The 15,000-nt window shown below is 42.3% G+C and overlaps 2 protein-coding genes across 3 annotated transcripts in view; both read right to left on the bottom strand.

Annotated features, from left to right (window-relative positions):
- gpat2 (glycerol-3-phosphate acyltransferase 2, mitochondrial) overlaps positions 1–9,865 on the bottom strand; it is a 98,844-nt gene extending 88,979 nt beyond the window's left edge. The window contains exons 1-2 of one of the 2 annotated variants that reach the window (XM_068604711.1): positions 9,623–9,865; positions 2,024–2,099 (exon numbers count right to left, since the gene is read on the bottom strand). Coding sequence is in view for 1 of the 2 variants with exons in the window: in XM_068604709.1 (XP_068460810.1) it covers positions 2,024–2,094; positions 9,623–9,672 (121 nt within the window). In the remaining variant the exon portion in view is untranslated. The remainder of the gene's footprint in view (positions 1–2,023; positions 2,100–9,622) is intronic. The other variant, XM_068604709.1, reaches the window with a different exon arrangement.
- adra2b (adrenoceptor alpha 2B) overlaps positions 1–15,000 on the bottom strand; it is a 149,143-nt gene that overhangs the window by 123,686 nt on the left and 10,457 nt on the right. The window lies entirely within an intron of this gene.

Below are 15,000 nucleotides of genomic sequence, written 5' to 3'. Positions count from 1 at the left end.
GCACAATTTCAGATGAATAGTTGTTTACAAGTTTTGCAACACAGAAGGGGTGTGGATCACGGCACATGGTGGAAGTGGCAGTTTGGGGGTTGGAAGATAAAGAGATACTTATAGATGCATTTATACCCTCAAGACCCGTAGATGCCCACCCACTGTCTCCTGGTGAGCAAAAGTGTGACACGACGAGCGGCCCAGAGAGAGAATACCAGCTTTGTGTGAGAGAGCATGCGCTCGAGGTAAAAAAAAAAAAAAAACGAGGGCAAAGTGAATAGAGAGGAAAATAATTCAGACGGTCTCCCTCGAGCCTGTTCCTGTGGTTCTGCAGTTAGTGACACCTCAGGAAGAAGGAAAGGGAGGGAGAGAAAGAGAGAAAGTGTAGAGTGTCAGTTGACTGCGGTGTACAAACAGACAGAAGTACAATCAGCTCTTTGAGTTAGCGCTCACCCAGCGACTAAAATAGGTTCAGTTGGAGCTTCAACTCGGGACTTATTACATTTTTTTTTAAGTGGTCATTAAAACAAATGTCCTACATTCTCAGTCGCAGGCTTAACGTTAGTGGATGGGTGGTTGTAATGGTCTTCAACATTGCTGATTAATGAAATGTAAAATTATCATCAGCTGCAGCTGCAAGAAAAGCAGTTGTTGTCATCAGTGTTCAAATAATTGTTTTGTTTTTTCTTCAACTGTGATGAAGTTGACGGAGCCCTTTTGAAAACACGCGTCCTCCACGCGCAAACTAGATGTTTGAAGGCAAAATTTCCATAAATGAAAAAGAAATTTAGAAACTAGACGCTGCGAGAGACGAGATTAACACTGAAAAACGAGTTTTGAGAACACTTGCCGCTATAATACTCTCAAACACACACACACACACACACCTGTCCAGATGAACACATGCATGGACTAACTAACACAATTCCCTCGAGAGCACTCATGTAGCGGGGAGACAGATGCAATCATCGCCCACCAGATACCATGAATTACTGCTTCAGTTCCCTTGGCGCTCTCACAAGACACTCACAAGGCACAGCACATCAAAGAACACATGCAAATCAAATAGACTACAACCCAGTTAGTTATTTTTTAAGTTTGTTTCCCCTAGGTTTACAGCTTCTTGATGGAGGGGAGACACCGTAACAAAGTTGTAACAAAATGTTCAATGCTGAATTTTTATTAACTTATCATTTAGTGACTCCACCTGTGCTTTTATAAATAATAGAAAAAAAGAAAATTGCAATTACTTTCAAATAAACCAGATTGCCACTTAAAGCAGGAGAGCTACTCCGGTGCAACTCGCAGAGGAGCGAGTGTCGCCTTCAACACCCTGGGAGCGCTTCAAAAACACGCAGATATTTCCGACTGTCTGCTGCCGTGAGTGTGATCTGTGCTCACCTGTGTGCGCCCACACACACACGCACACGCACACACACACACACACACACACACACACGTGTCTCTGCGCATTGCATCAAGGTGAAACTCCGTCGTGAGCGACACCGAGCGACCATGAAGAGATAGAAATGACATGTCATGTCGATATAAGATAAATAACATACGACCGTTTCGTTTGTTTGATAAAAAAAACAAAGTGTAGACCTGTTCTATAGGAAAGGAAGCCTTAAATTACTTCTCTAACACACATATGACCATCGCCATGAAGTAGCACAACTCAAAGAGATATCATTATAGATTATATTTAGATATATGATCATAACTAATCTATGGTTGAATATCTCAACTATACAGAAACTCCCAACGGACCGCACTCAAAATCAGCAGTGCTGCCATTGAAAGCCGCCGCCCTCGTTTTTAATTTAAACACGGATTTGTTGATTACACTGGAACACGGTCAGAGATCGGTGAAACAGAAAGCGTAAATGCACGGGTCTTTGGTCGCATATTTTACTGAATATTTGCACAACCTTTCACATACACGAGTAGGCGGGCAGAGACCCAGTGGGCTCTTTCTGCATTTTGCTGCGCACCGTCTGTTGGCAACAGGAAGAGGAATGTTTTGTCCTACCTTCTTCCGAAGCAGCAGCAGCAGCAGCAGGTTTGGTCCGACGACGACGACTGGTGGATGGACCTTCAGCGCTGTGCTTAAAAAAGACACAAAAAAAGGACATGTTAGGAGCCTGTAAGTCGTCTCGGCGAACTACATCGCAGCATTAAAGACAAGCCAATGAGCGAAAGGAGGGGACATCCAAAAAGACGCAAATCCATAGCTATCAAAATAAGGTTTTTTTGGGTACTTGTTGCTTTTATGAACGTCAAGAAATGCCTTCATATTTCCCTTTTCTACAAACCTCGCACAAATGTGCAAGTGAATAAAAAAAAAGGTCATGACACGCATATTTACATCTGTATGAACTAAGCCCAACCACGAGATGAGTAGGAAGAATCACGCCTTCGGGGAAGGAAAGTGTGGCATCTTCAGGGTGATTAGGTATTCACAACCAGACAAGCCAAATCAGAAGTAATAGGGAAGACATCAGTGCGGCGAGCAAAGACAAATGAGAGGGATGAGAGGAACCCTCTGACTCAGAGCTCATTTGATTGTGGCGAACAAACTCTTCTCCATCGACTATGACGTACTCGTCGTAGCGCTCTTTCAGCAAACCAGCGCGAAATGGACATCGCTTTTTTACTTTAATAGAGTAAATCCATTTAACCGGCAACTGTTGCAACACGCTCACCCACATATTCGGGCACTCGAAACGTGGATTAGCTCGCGTATCAACATGACACGGATACAGGCTTTCCTCGCCATCAGAGGGTGAAATGACACAATATCGCTGATCCTTTCAGAGCTTTAAAAAAAATGAAAAAACATTGCATTCGAGTTCAGCTGTGCTTTCACTTTCACCGTTTCATCCTTTTTTTTTTTTCCGAACCTCAACCCACACAACAGGTGGGTGTTTGTCAAAAAAAAAAGAAATCTTGCGAGTGGAGTATAACCTGTTACTGATTCATTGTGAGTCCTTAAAGCATCCCTGTTACATTTGGTCACTTGAAGTTACTGTGAGGAACTTTAAAAAACGGATTATGAAGTCTCAATCTTCAACAGATACACGGCCAACATAAGTCCACGAGCGATTGGCTGTTTCTATATGGTCATTCTCAGCGCTCGTGGCATTAAAAAAATATCAACATCGTTCACAACGCTGCTTACGTAAAGCCGAGAGAACGAATACAAATGCATTCAAACCAGAAGTGAGAAAATGATAAGCCTACTTTTGCCAGAAGCTACCAATATGTGGAGGTTTTGTAGGGAAATGTGGAGCTGTCATATAGATAAGATAAGATTTATGTTTGTAATGTTTCCGATGTCGACTATCAACAACTGAGAACATGATTGCAGACCGCAGAAGGCACTGACAATATATTATTGTGAAATGTATCCATGATTTGTATAAAACTCCTAATCAGTCTGCTGTGGTAATCAACTAGTATCTTCCTGGGCATGTATGCGTTAAACATTTTTTAAACGGGAATATAATAGACAGTCTATGCTCTGAATCTCTGTCGATAGTCCTCCGTCACAGCATCGGTTATCACTCAGCTCTGTCTGCTTTTTACGACTGCAAACTGTGACGCCATTCAAAGAATGAATGATGTTCATGTTAAGTGGTGTGAGCCAAGATGTACTTCGGCTTAGTTTTGTTCAATTAATCAGCGGAGGCTCGTGATCCTTAAAACAGGCTTGTGCTGTGTTGTGGGAAAACGCTAACATTTTGATTACACAATATGCGTAGATGGGCTAAACTAAGCTTGTCACACATTAAGAAGTTGTACGGTTTATATAGAGATAGACTCTGTCTCAGTTTGTGCATGCAACTATTAATTTTACACTGTGACAGGTTGCCCACGGGATCTTTTCCGAGTCAATAAATGGGACTTCTGATCCTTGGATTGCTATTGACAAGCTAATTAAATGTTCTTAAAGACTACAGACTCCAGCTTTATAAATAATAAACCACACACACGCGTAATTAAAAACAGACGCGTAGCTGAAAAACCCCCTTCTGTTATTATTTCCTTTGTGCAAGACTTATAATCTGACTGATTTCATCATACTCAACATTGTTTGCAAAGTGTACACCGGACGCTGTCGTACGTCAACATTTTTAAAAAACAATCTCCTCAAAAGCAGCGGTGCAGTCCATCAAAGGGGAAGCTTATCTCGAAGATTTATACTCCCAGTAAATTCGGCCCACAGGAAATAAATGTACATCTCCAGATTTATGGGGACAGGAGGGATGATAAAATTATAGTATCATTGCATTACAGCCCATGCACATGGCGGCAACACGACCCTGCAGGACAGTGACTTACATGAAATATATCCTCACCCCTTCCATTAATTAATTTCAATCAGAATTACCTAATTTATATGTCTTCGACACCTGAAGTAAAAAGTTCATACCGTCACAACAACTCAATGACAATTATTGTCATAATTTTACTATGTAATAACCCCGGGTAAACTGCAGCGGTGGTCTGTTTGGAGCATTTTTAAAGCTCTGTACGGCCACAAATCGGTCGGTGAGCTCAGTTATTTTCGCTTAATGAACATCAGCTGAGACCTGAACGCAAATACCGTCCCAACTTCCCAGATACGGGACTCATACTAGCTTCTAAGAATCGATCGATTGTTTATCTGGACACAGCAAAGGTTTGTGCCTAAATGCACCTGAACTCTGTGCAGAGGGGGAATAGGACATTTAAGTAACCTAAATGTTAAAAAGAACAACAAACAAATAACTTTGCATGAATTAATATGCAATGCCATTCGGAAGACGCTTTTCTTCTGAGCCCCCCGCTGCACAATATTTATTACAGACACGCATGTCTTCGGTGCTCTGGTAATTAAGAGCACGCTCAAAGAGACACCGCAGTGTTTGTGCTTTGCCGTTATTGGATTTCATCAACTCTGAAAGCAATTTTACTCCTGTGAAATGCACTAGTGGCAGTTGCAATTTCAAGTACCAGTTGTTTTTTTTGGTTCCAGGCTGGAGGATTCATCCCGTCGATTACGAGCCACCTGCTGTGATTCGACTGACCGGAACCATCGGTGTAGTGTACTTTGAGTTAGTGTAATTTCTGGTAATCATGTATTATTATGCATCGTCTAAACAGAAGTGAAACACTTGTGAAAATACATCTTCCTTTTGCCTCGTCTCCACAAGATCCCCGACAGCAGTGTTTTTATTCAAAATGTATGCCATTTGGTGCAGTTGTATGATTTGATTTAAGGTTTCCTAATGAAATTTTCATTATTTATGATTCTGTGGCAGCTCCGTTAAAACTGACACAGATGGCCCCATGCAGGAGCAACGATGATGTCGCGTACCAGGGTGCCTCAAGGCCTCCAAGCAGGTTTTACGTTAGCCAGCATATGCGGGCTTTTGGGCGGTATCGCGTGTAGTTGCCGGGCAGATGAAATCCTCAATGCCCAAAATGCCCATTGAGATGCCAAATATTGTAATTAATGAGTATGTGTGTTATGCGTGACCTAGGCTTGTGTCCATTGGATTGTATATCGATGCTTGAACGAATGATAAATGAATGTGTTTTTTTTCCTGCATGAAGGAACGCGGGAAATTATGCTTTGCAAAAAGCTCACCACTTCCTTTATCCACTGTGTGGCACTACACAACATGTTGTATAGCACTATAAAGCATGTTGGTTGACACAAGTGTAGACAACGCCATGTAAATGAGATGCTGTTTGTCACTTAACACTGACTTCCTGTGGCCGGTAGGTGGCGCTACGACTCAGTGAAAAATCGGCTAGTTGACACACTCAGGCTGTGAAAAGTATTAAGCGTGGCCAGATTTAAACATGTCCAGTGAGTTGCATGAGATTTACGTAAAATGGACACATGCATGTCATTTTTCGGGAATTTGGGGTTATTACAAAGTCCCCCAGAATTGTATATTGATAATAAACATAACAGTTTCAATAGGGCCTTCACTGGCCAGATGTCGTCGGTGTTCGGGCCCTAATAATATAATCTCTTGATACAGTGCATTTAAAAATCTTCTGGTGTCCACCAAAAAGCCAACAGAAACATCGAACAAACATCCGGACCCATGATGCTGAATCTGCAAGAGAGTCACTGGCAGTGAACAGCAGCAGATGGGTTGTAAAAGCACCATATGAAATGTTAACAAGTTAGCAAAGTCAAACAGTTGGATTGTCCAGCAATGTCATGAACAATCTGGGTTTTTTTCTTCTCCTCTACACAACAGGTGTAAAATCTACAAAGCAGAGAACACTTAAAGTGAATTAGTACATCTCCTAAATAGCACCACCGGTTTTCTTTGATGGTGAGTCTGGTCTAAAGCAAGAATAAACACACCCACACCAACACACTGCAGAAAGGGGCTTGCATTGCCAGATTTTGAATAAATAAAGACGAACGATGCAATGATCGGGGGAAAAAAAGTAGAAAGACTTGTTAGCAAATTGTGCACATTTCGTCACGACTCTTGTGCAAAGACAAGCAGAGTAAATAATGTTTTTTTGGGGGGTAAAAAATATGATATCAAAGAGCAAGCAGATAACGAAAATGTAATCAAAGCATTGCAATTGATCCGTCACATCCCTTTGACTCTGGAGTAAAGACGATAGTGAGTCTGCAGTGAAGGAGAAAACGTAGAACGTAGACTCCTGGTGACAAATTGGAACATGTAACGTATATTTGATAATGTCCATCTGTCAACTATTATTCATTACTTCTTCCCACGGAGGACCTCTGGCTCCAACGTGGGTGACTAACAAGAACAAAGCATGCTGTAATTGGGCGGCAAGTAGCAAGGATTTTGAAAATCGATTAATCTGTCGATTATTCCATTAACCCGAAAATGCAAACTCCACACAGAAGGACTGACCAGACCGGGATCCGAACCCGTGACAATGCTAGCCACTACACCGCCGTGAAGTCCCTGTCGATTATCACTTTGATTATTTTTTAGGACAAAATAATTGCAAGTTAAATCATTATAATAATCTAGCAGCATAAATCACTTTTTAGATTAATTGAATAACAAACAAACTATTAGTCACATTTTTAAATCAGATATTGCTCAAGTTCTGGACTTTAGACTTTCTCTGAGTAATGAGCATTACATAGTCCAGCTTTATTATGAGAGTTAGCTTTAAAAACAGCTTCATCAGGCGAGTTAGCTTCATAGATACATAGATCCAACACAAAAAACTAGAGCTGTCCTCAACACTATTTTTGGGTCTTCAAAGTTAAGTGAGGAATATTCAACAATATCCTGAGCTTCCACAGATGGGTGCACTATCTAGCCAACGTTAAAGACATTGCAGCACCAAAAGGAACGAGTCGGCTCACTGCAGGGCAACTTTGTCTCTTTGCGAGCGTCAGTTACCTCTCACTCTTCAATTTATCAGTCAGTGAGTAGGAGAAACAGATCTCTCGTTCAGATATACAAGTCTTAGAAAAAGTGTTTTTTCCTGCTGGTGGGTTGTGTCGAGAAAAAAAAAAAAAAAGCACTACTGTTGAATTTTTCACACGAGGAGCATCCTGTTGCATGACCTAATCAGTCAGGAGTGCCAAACAAAGTGATTATTTTACCCTGTACATTGTATTTTTACGAGCCTCCTGGGCCCTTTTACGTCAAGCCCATCGTGCCTGAGCTCTGGCAAGCCTGTGCATTTAAGTGGCGGCGTGAGAAGTGCATCAATGACCATCCAGGCGGTAATACTTCCCACAAACTTGGTGTCGTTATTCACATATATCGTACTTTACTTTGCCTTTACCTAAAGAGCAATGAGGACCAAACTCGAGACTTCAAGGAATCCCTCTATTTATGCGAGATGCACCTCTCAATCGGTTTTCAGACAGCAATGTCAAAGCCGCTCACTCTTGTCGGCGAGTGAAGAAAGCTCACAATTTGTCACAACTGCAGTAAAGAATAAGCTGTGAAGGAACAACTGAAATCAATCAGACACTTGTAATTGATTCCAGTGCATGCTGCTCGGCGTAATCGCTTTGACCTGCTCGTCTGCCAAAAGCACGGGATCTCTCCCCAGCACAGTTCTGCTTACAACCGAGCTAACAGTCACCATGACTTGCATTATCATGATGTGTTCATATGTAAATTTGAAAAACATTTTAGTTTTTGCCGAGGGACTTCAATAAATAGAGTTGTTTGAAGGAGATGTTTACAATGCCAATACAAAATAGGAATTAGAGAGGGAATTGTGCTTTTCAAACAAAAGCAAATAAAAAAAACACTATTGGTGTAAATAAAGTAAAAGGACAACATTTAGCATTTTTGGCATTTAACACTGACTTTGGGATCGTTGGAATCAGTTACAGCGCGGTGCTAAAAAAAAGTTGGCCAGTAATCCTGGCTGCCAATCAAATTGTAAACAGAAAAAAATCTGCAAGTGAGAAAAACAAAAAACAATCACAGTTGCATCTCTACCGATTACGCGACAACAGGAACATACAGCGATCCGACAACTTTGAAAGTCAAGTGGTATGAACTTGGCTTTACTGGGAGACTTAATGGCACGGAGCCATCATTATGTTATTAACTTCACCTGTACGTTTCCTTCTATGACATGTCTGCTGTGAGAAGAAAGAAAAAAAAAAAAAAATCACAGAACCACATTTAGATCGTAAATGTACATCCCAAAACACTACATTGACTTAAGCATTAACGCATTTAGATTTTTATGAATATACTCTTTGCATTACTCATTGTGCAAAAAGCAACAACAAAAAGCAAAATCTCTGACCAATACAGTATTGCTTTGTATTGCCATCTTGTCAAACTAATTCAACCATACTGTTAAAAACAAAGATGTATATCTTCTGTTATGCATCTTACACAGCATTTGAACCGAACAAAAAAGCTGCCTACATAAGAATGGACTTCTGTTCTCGCTGGAGTGTGAGACAAAGATTTATAGTTCAACATAAGCCAGCACTGTCAGCAGCATAAAGATGTGCATAATCGGTTTCCACCTGCATAATCAAAAAGTGTAAATACTGCAAAGCAGACAAGACTTGAAGTAAATACATCTTCTAAAAGGACACCAGGATTTGAATTTATGGCCACCAGGTACCTGACCTGTATTTGCAGGGACAAAAAAACGGCACAAAGCAGCCATTGACAAACAGATAATACATTTATCTGAATGGTGCAAAAAAACAGCCAAGACGTGACCTTGAGAGGACTGGGTTAGCTTTTATCCATAAGCTAACGTTAACGACAGGGCACACCATTACCTTTAGTTAGCCTAGCTAGCTGGTTAATACATTTGACTAAGGCACCGTGTTTCAAGACACACAAACCCTGTGGTATATTTTGAAAAAAAAAGCAAAAAGCAACAGAACTAAAGAGGCTTTGGTGTCTGCGTGTCTCACGTGAGCATAGCAAAAAACAGGCGGCTCGTAGCTAACGCGTTAGCATGCTAATTAACGTTAGCGAGCTCGCGTTAGCTATGTGTTAATGTCCCAAATGAACACATTACATTAGTTATGACACTGTTTAACGTCACCATCGACATTTACAAAACAGGCGGAAGTTCACTAACTACTGAAATATGTCAAATGCCCCGTAGGCAAACGTTTGCTCACCTGTCTCTTCGTGCTCTCCCGGGGCTACCTGCGCTGCAGCGACCCGGCATTGGTTACGTCATCCGTTTCGGTAATACTTGGCACACGTTTAAACCCCCAGAAACACTCTTTAAAGGTCTTAAAACGTTTCCCGAATCCGCTCCTGGGTTTAATATTCCGTCCGCTGCACTTTAAAAGCGGCTCTGTTTCGTTGTTTTAAACCCGTTTCTCTAATTACGTCGACTAATTAAAAACGATGACCGCGACCGGAAGTGTCGTCATTTGTGCGACGTGAACTTTAGGCGCTGTAGTATCTGATGCGTTTCAATACATTGATGATGCATTTTAAATGACTTTTGAATATATATTTTACACGTTAATGTTTTTTTTTAAATAATTAATCTTGTACGGTATCACCTAACAATACATTCAGCCTTGGTCCTGTTCCCGGTGCCGCCCGCAGACCTTACTTAGCATGCAGCTATAGGGCCAAAGCCAAATGGAGAGAGCAGACCATTAATGCTGGAGAGGTCACTCATCCAAATACAGCGATTACCGCTGAAGCCGTGGAGTTTATTCTCAACCTAGAGAATAGTACTTTGACTGCTAAACAATCTCAATTCAAGCTCTGCTTCCGGACCTTTCCACCTCGAAGCTTTCAGCTTTTTCACATGACCTTGAGTTGGATTTATTTATTTTAAATAATAACCATATTTAAAATGAATTAGCACACAAAGGATGGTTATTAAAACTGGATAATTATCCTGCAATCATTTAGATAGCCATAGGTAATTATAATATTGTATAATTAACACGGTTGTAAAAAATACTTTTGTAAATCCTGCAAAACATAGATTCTTTTATCGCATTAATTATTTGGACACAGCCTGGCAACAGTGGATTTGGCACGTTAAAGCATTATCGTGGCTATTACATTTCATTTAATATCTGTTCCTTGCCAGTCATTTGCAGTGATTTGCTCAAAATGGCTTGTACAGTCTGTCTCAGGTCCCAACTCGACTTTTAAAGGCTCCAGGTGTGAGGATCTTGTGTTTGAGTGGAGATAGGTCACTACCCACCTGCTCAAGTTCCTATGTTAACCCTTTCTGTGACATGGCTGTGTCTCCCTGGTGTGTCCCTGTCTTCCCCTTTCGTCCTTCCATGTGCCCCGATTTGTTTGCTTGTCTGCCGGTGTGAGAGCCTCATTCTCATCTGGCCATCTGGCCTCTTCAGCTTGACCCGGCACACCTGGCTACAATCGGCTGGTAAACCCACAGCAAAACAAGCCAAGAAATGCAGATAAAATGCAGCTTGTCTAAAGGAGAGTATGGAGCCAGACAGAAAAGAAAAGTTGACTGTTGACGAATCTTAAATATTTCAGAGCAGAAGCTGCAAAGCTAAAACAATGCAAAACCAAAGAAACTAGTTTAGCAATAAAAAGCAATGGCTTGACTGACTGATGAGCCTCGAGATTCCCCGCGAGGGTGCGTCATGTCTGTCGCGCTGAGTTTTATAGCCGAGCCAGTTTTAACAGATGGGCAAACGGAGAGCTGCGTACACTCGATTTTGCACACAACATCAAGCATTCAGTGCATCTCCGATCTCACTATCGCCCCGTTTAATGAGAAGCTCGGAGGATTTTCTCCATTGTAGGAGCATATACAAGTATTGACCAGGTCTCGAGGCAGTTGATATTCATCCAGGGTAATTTCACTGATTCGTCATCCCCCCCGGGAGTCAAGGTGTGGTAATCACTGAAATCACCCGTGATGAAAAGATCAAAAAAGAAAAAGGCATTCCTCTTTTCTTCAGTGACGTCAAAACTGACGCGGCTCCTTTGTGGCTCTGCAGCAGAGAAAGTGTGTCATAATGTTTTCAAAATCATAATTATTCTATATTGTTTTGTGACAGTGGAACAAGCTGAAAACACAACTTGTGAAGTTGTGTTTGTTTGCTTGCACTGATAAATGATTTATAAAAGATCCACCTTTTGATTTGCAAGAGAATGCGAAGGAGGACATTTTCTCCAGAGACTCACATTAGCATTCAAGTAGAGTCGTGTGGAAACTTGACAAGTCCAAAATTCACTCTGCTTTCATGTCCGTTTTGATCTCTGCAGCCACTCCCGAAGGAAAATATCTGGCCCCTCAGCTGGTTGTATGTCTGCCTGCTGATTGCTGCTGGGCGAGTATAAACAGTTGGTTCAGGGGGGCGGCACCAAAACAGTGAGCGAAAAAGAGGCAAACAAGCACCATTAAACCGAGGCTAACTTCTCAGCGAGTCCACCGGGGACCCTTTTTACGTACACACACACAACATAAGTGAGCTGTTGTTGCAAAAAAATATGATCTGTTGCAGCTTCAATCAATTCAACCCGAAGCAGCAGATTCATAGCTCTCATGAATATCCCGCGTTAACCATCGAGCGGATACAGAAAGGCTGGCATTTTGGATGCAATTTGGACGTGACCTTCGCGCTTTGCGCTGCAGCGTGCACGCCGGAAGCTTTAATCGGCTTCCAAACGTAACGTAAGCTCTTACATTAGGCCCAGGTGTCCACACGCCTTCCTCTGCAGCCCGCCTCCTCTCCTCTTGGCCTGTACTTTGTAGGGGAAGAAGTGTGGCACTGATGGCGAGGACAAGATGCCCTAAATCGCAAAGAGCGAGACCCCAATACGTAATTCAGTACTTCACATTTTCTTATTCTTATCGTAGGCCTGGAAATCTCTCAAGTTATTCAAAAGCCAAGTGTCGTGTCTCTCGACCCCTCTTTGTATTGCACACACGACCGACTCTGACTCTCTGTATATTTGCTCTGAATATCTTTTAATTGCCATCCATCGCGTGTGCGCCTTCATTTGCACGCTATACATGCTGTCAATAAAGTATTTAGTGTACTTTCAGCCAGGCAGAATGTTGAGCTAATTAGACATCCACCCACATGGGAATTGAACAGAGGGCACACTCGCTAATGCCAGACTTGATGAGTCCTTAGAAGGCGTGTGGGATTATGTATCACTGAGAAAATAATTGGCTTTGAATAAAAAAAAAATATATATATACGTTTGGCACAAACGTCATGACGTGGCTCACATGTTTGCACAACATTCCCCTGATAGTCACCCGACTCAGGAGTTCATTCCCACAATGCAACAGAGTGAATGTATCCGGTGATGCTTTTTACAAGAGGCTACACATCTTGCACCGGAGGATGACTCTGCAGTTGCATGCTATGTGTTTATTCTGTTCCTAATGTGACTGGGTTCTGTGTGTGTGTGTGTGTGTGTGTTTGGGAGGTGGGGAACCACACACACACACACACACACTCACAAGCCAGGTAGCCGCCGTTCAACCATGAACGAGTACCAACACTTATCCCCCGTGTCATATTTCGACATGGTTCACTCGCTGGGCACGGTTGCTGGATAGTAGGCAATCATGGAGTATTTCTCAGCTGTCAGTGACAGCCGTCCCTGTCAAGCGACCAGCCGCCCTCCTCGGCCTCGCCTTCTTGTCATCCGCGGCGGAGGAAGGACTTGCCTCGAAGCAGTCGCATGGCTGAAACGTCGTCATGTGCCTCACTAGGAGCAAGAGTGTGAAATGTCTTGTAGAGCATCCTTATAAAAGGGGGAGAGAATTAGAGGGGAGTTGATGAATATCATTTCTTGTCTTGTTTCATACTTTAATGTTGCTTAAAATTGTTTCTTGCAGCAAAATATCCTCCCTGGCCTGCGGGGATTTGTAACGTCTCTGCGGTGCGTTTTAGGAAAAATAATTTCGCAAAACGGCTGTGACATTTGCCATTCAGCATCAGCAAATGACTGACATGGGAACGCTGTATATGTGCATATGTATATGTTCAACATTGGAGTAAGTGCACAACCTTTTCTGGAATATATGGTGTGACAGAGTGATATCTATACTTGGCACAGGGAGGCTTACAGGAAACATTTATCTTAAGCATCTCAGATGACTTTTCTCAGACGTCTGCCAGCATATTAAAGAGCAAACGGGGGTTTCTTCCCTCCAAGACGGACTTACAGATTTATACTGTAATGTTGCAGAGTGATGGATATCAGAAATATCCCAGCGTTAACCCAGAACGCTGCTCCGTAAGCCCGCAGGAGGGATCTTCTTTCAGATCCCTCAGTGACACGTCCCTTTTCAGGCAATGCAGAATAATTGAAAATGCAATAATATGATAAGGAGTGCTGTCTGCAGGCAGTGATATATGTGCTGGTTGAGTGTTATATGAGCAGAGAAGACAACACTGCAGATATTTTAATTTTATAAAAGAGGTAGAAAGAGATAATCCACGTTGTGTGCCGAGTTCTTTGTCTGCTGGCCGCTTTCTCGGTTTTGAAAGTGGACTAAAAAACATTTTTTACGACAGTGAAAAGCTTTCAAACCCTGAGAGAGAATTTAAAAATATAAAGAAACAACAAGGATTGAATGTTGAGATTGTGATGAGAAATAAAGGCCTCTTTCTCTTTGCTATGCTGGATGCTCTCCTCCTGTTAGTCACATGGAGCACTTCATCCACACTGATGATGGGAAGCCGACCGCTGAAATCAGTCACTGTTACGACTTCAAAGCGGGGGGGTGGAGGGGGGGCTGTGGGACGATGCCAGAAAACAAAGGTCAGCGCGGCCTCGTTTGTGTCGTCAAACGTCTTCTTGTGTAACGCCTCGAGCGGAAATCCAAAATCTGCTGTTACTGTATTTCGAGCACGTTGTTTATTCGAGGCAAGTCTGAATTTGTAACGCAATCCAACTCGTCTTGAGTGAATTTTCTTCCTTGAGTGCGCGCTTATTCCTTTCCTCGTCGAGAGTCAGAAGAGAGGGCTGACCCAACGACGTCACTGTGGGATGAATACAAAGCCGAGACACGCTTAGCTTAGCTTAGCCTAGCTTAGCTTAGCTTAGCGTGAAGACAGCGAAGCTATGGCTCCGTCCAAAAGGTAAAAGAATCTGCCTCTAAAAGCTCAATATTTTGCACATCAGATTGTGTTTGCTTCACCATGTGCACACACAAAAAAACACCGAAAAACTCCTGGAAGGCACTGATTCCATCCAGGAACACATGACGCCCCGTGAAAACCACGACCTGTAAGAGGATTTTGTTTTCGGGCAGAGCCAGACGAGCTATTATCGTCTCATCTGACTCTTACCAAGAAAGAGAAAAAAAGGGTTTTTCTGTGCTCGTCATAATAAACGAGTCACAAGTCTTCTAAGACATTTGATTTAATCAAACAGAGTCAAAGTCAAAGCGTCGCCTCCATTTGGTCAATGCACTTTGTCGGATTAAAAGCACACATGAAGATCTCATGTGACTTCATAAATGATGGGTGCGTGTTTTGGTTTCAGGTGGGTTTTTTTGTGTGCGGCAAACATCCGTAGT

This window comes from Clinocottus analis, unplaced genomic scaffold (genome assembly GCF_023055335.1).
Source record: "Clinocottus analis isolate CAN_PGR_092001 unplaced genomic scaffold, fCliAna1.0.p SCAF_7, whole genome shotgun sequence".
NCBI classification, from domain to species: domain Eukaryota; kingdom Metazoa; phylum Chordata; class Actinopteri; order Perciformes; family Cottidae; genus Clinocottus; species Clinocottus analis.
The sequence above is the reverse complement of the archived record's forward strand: the minus strand, read 5'-3'. Positions and strand labels throughout refer to the sequence as shown.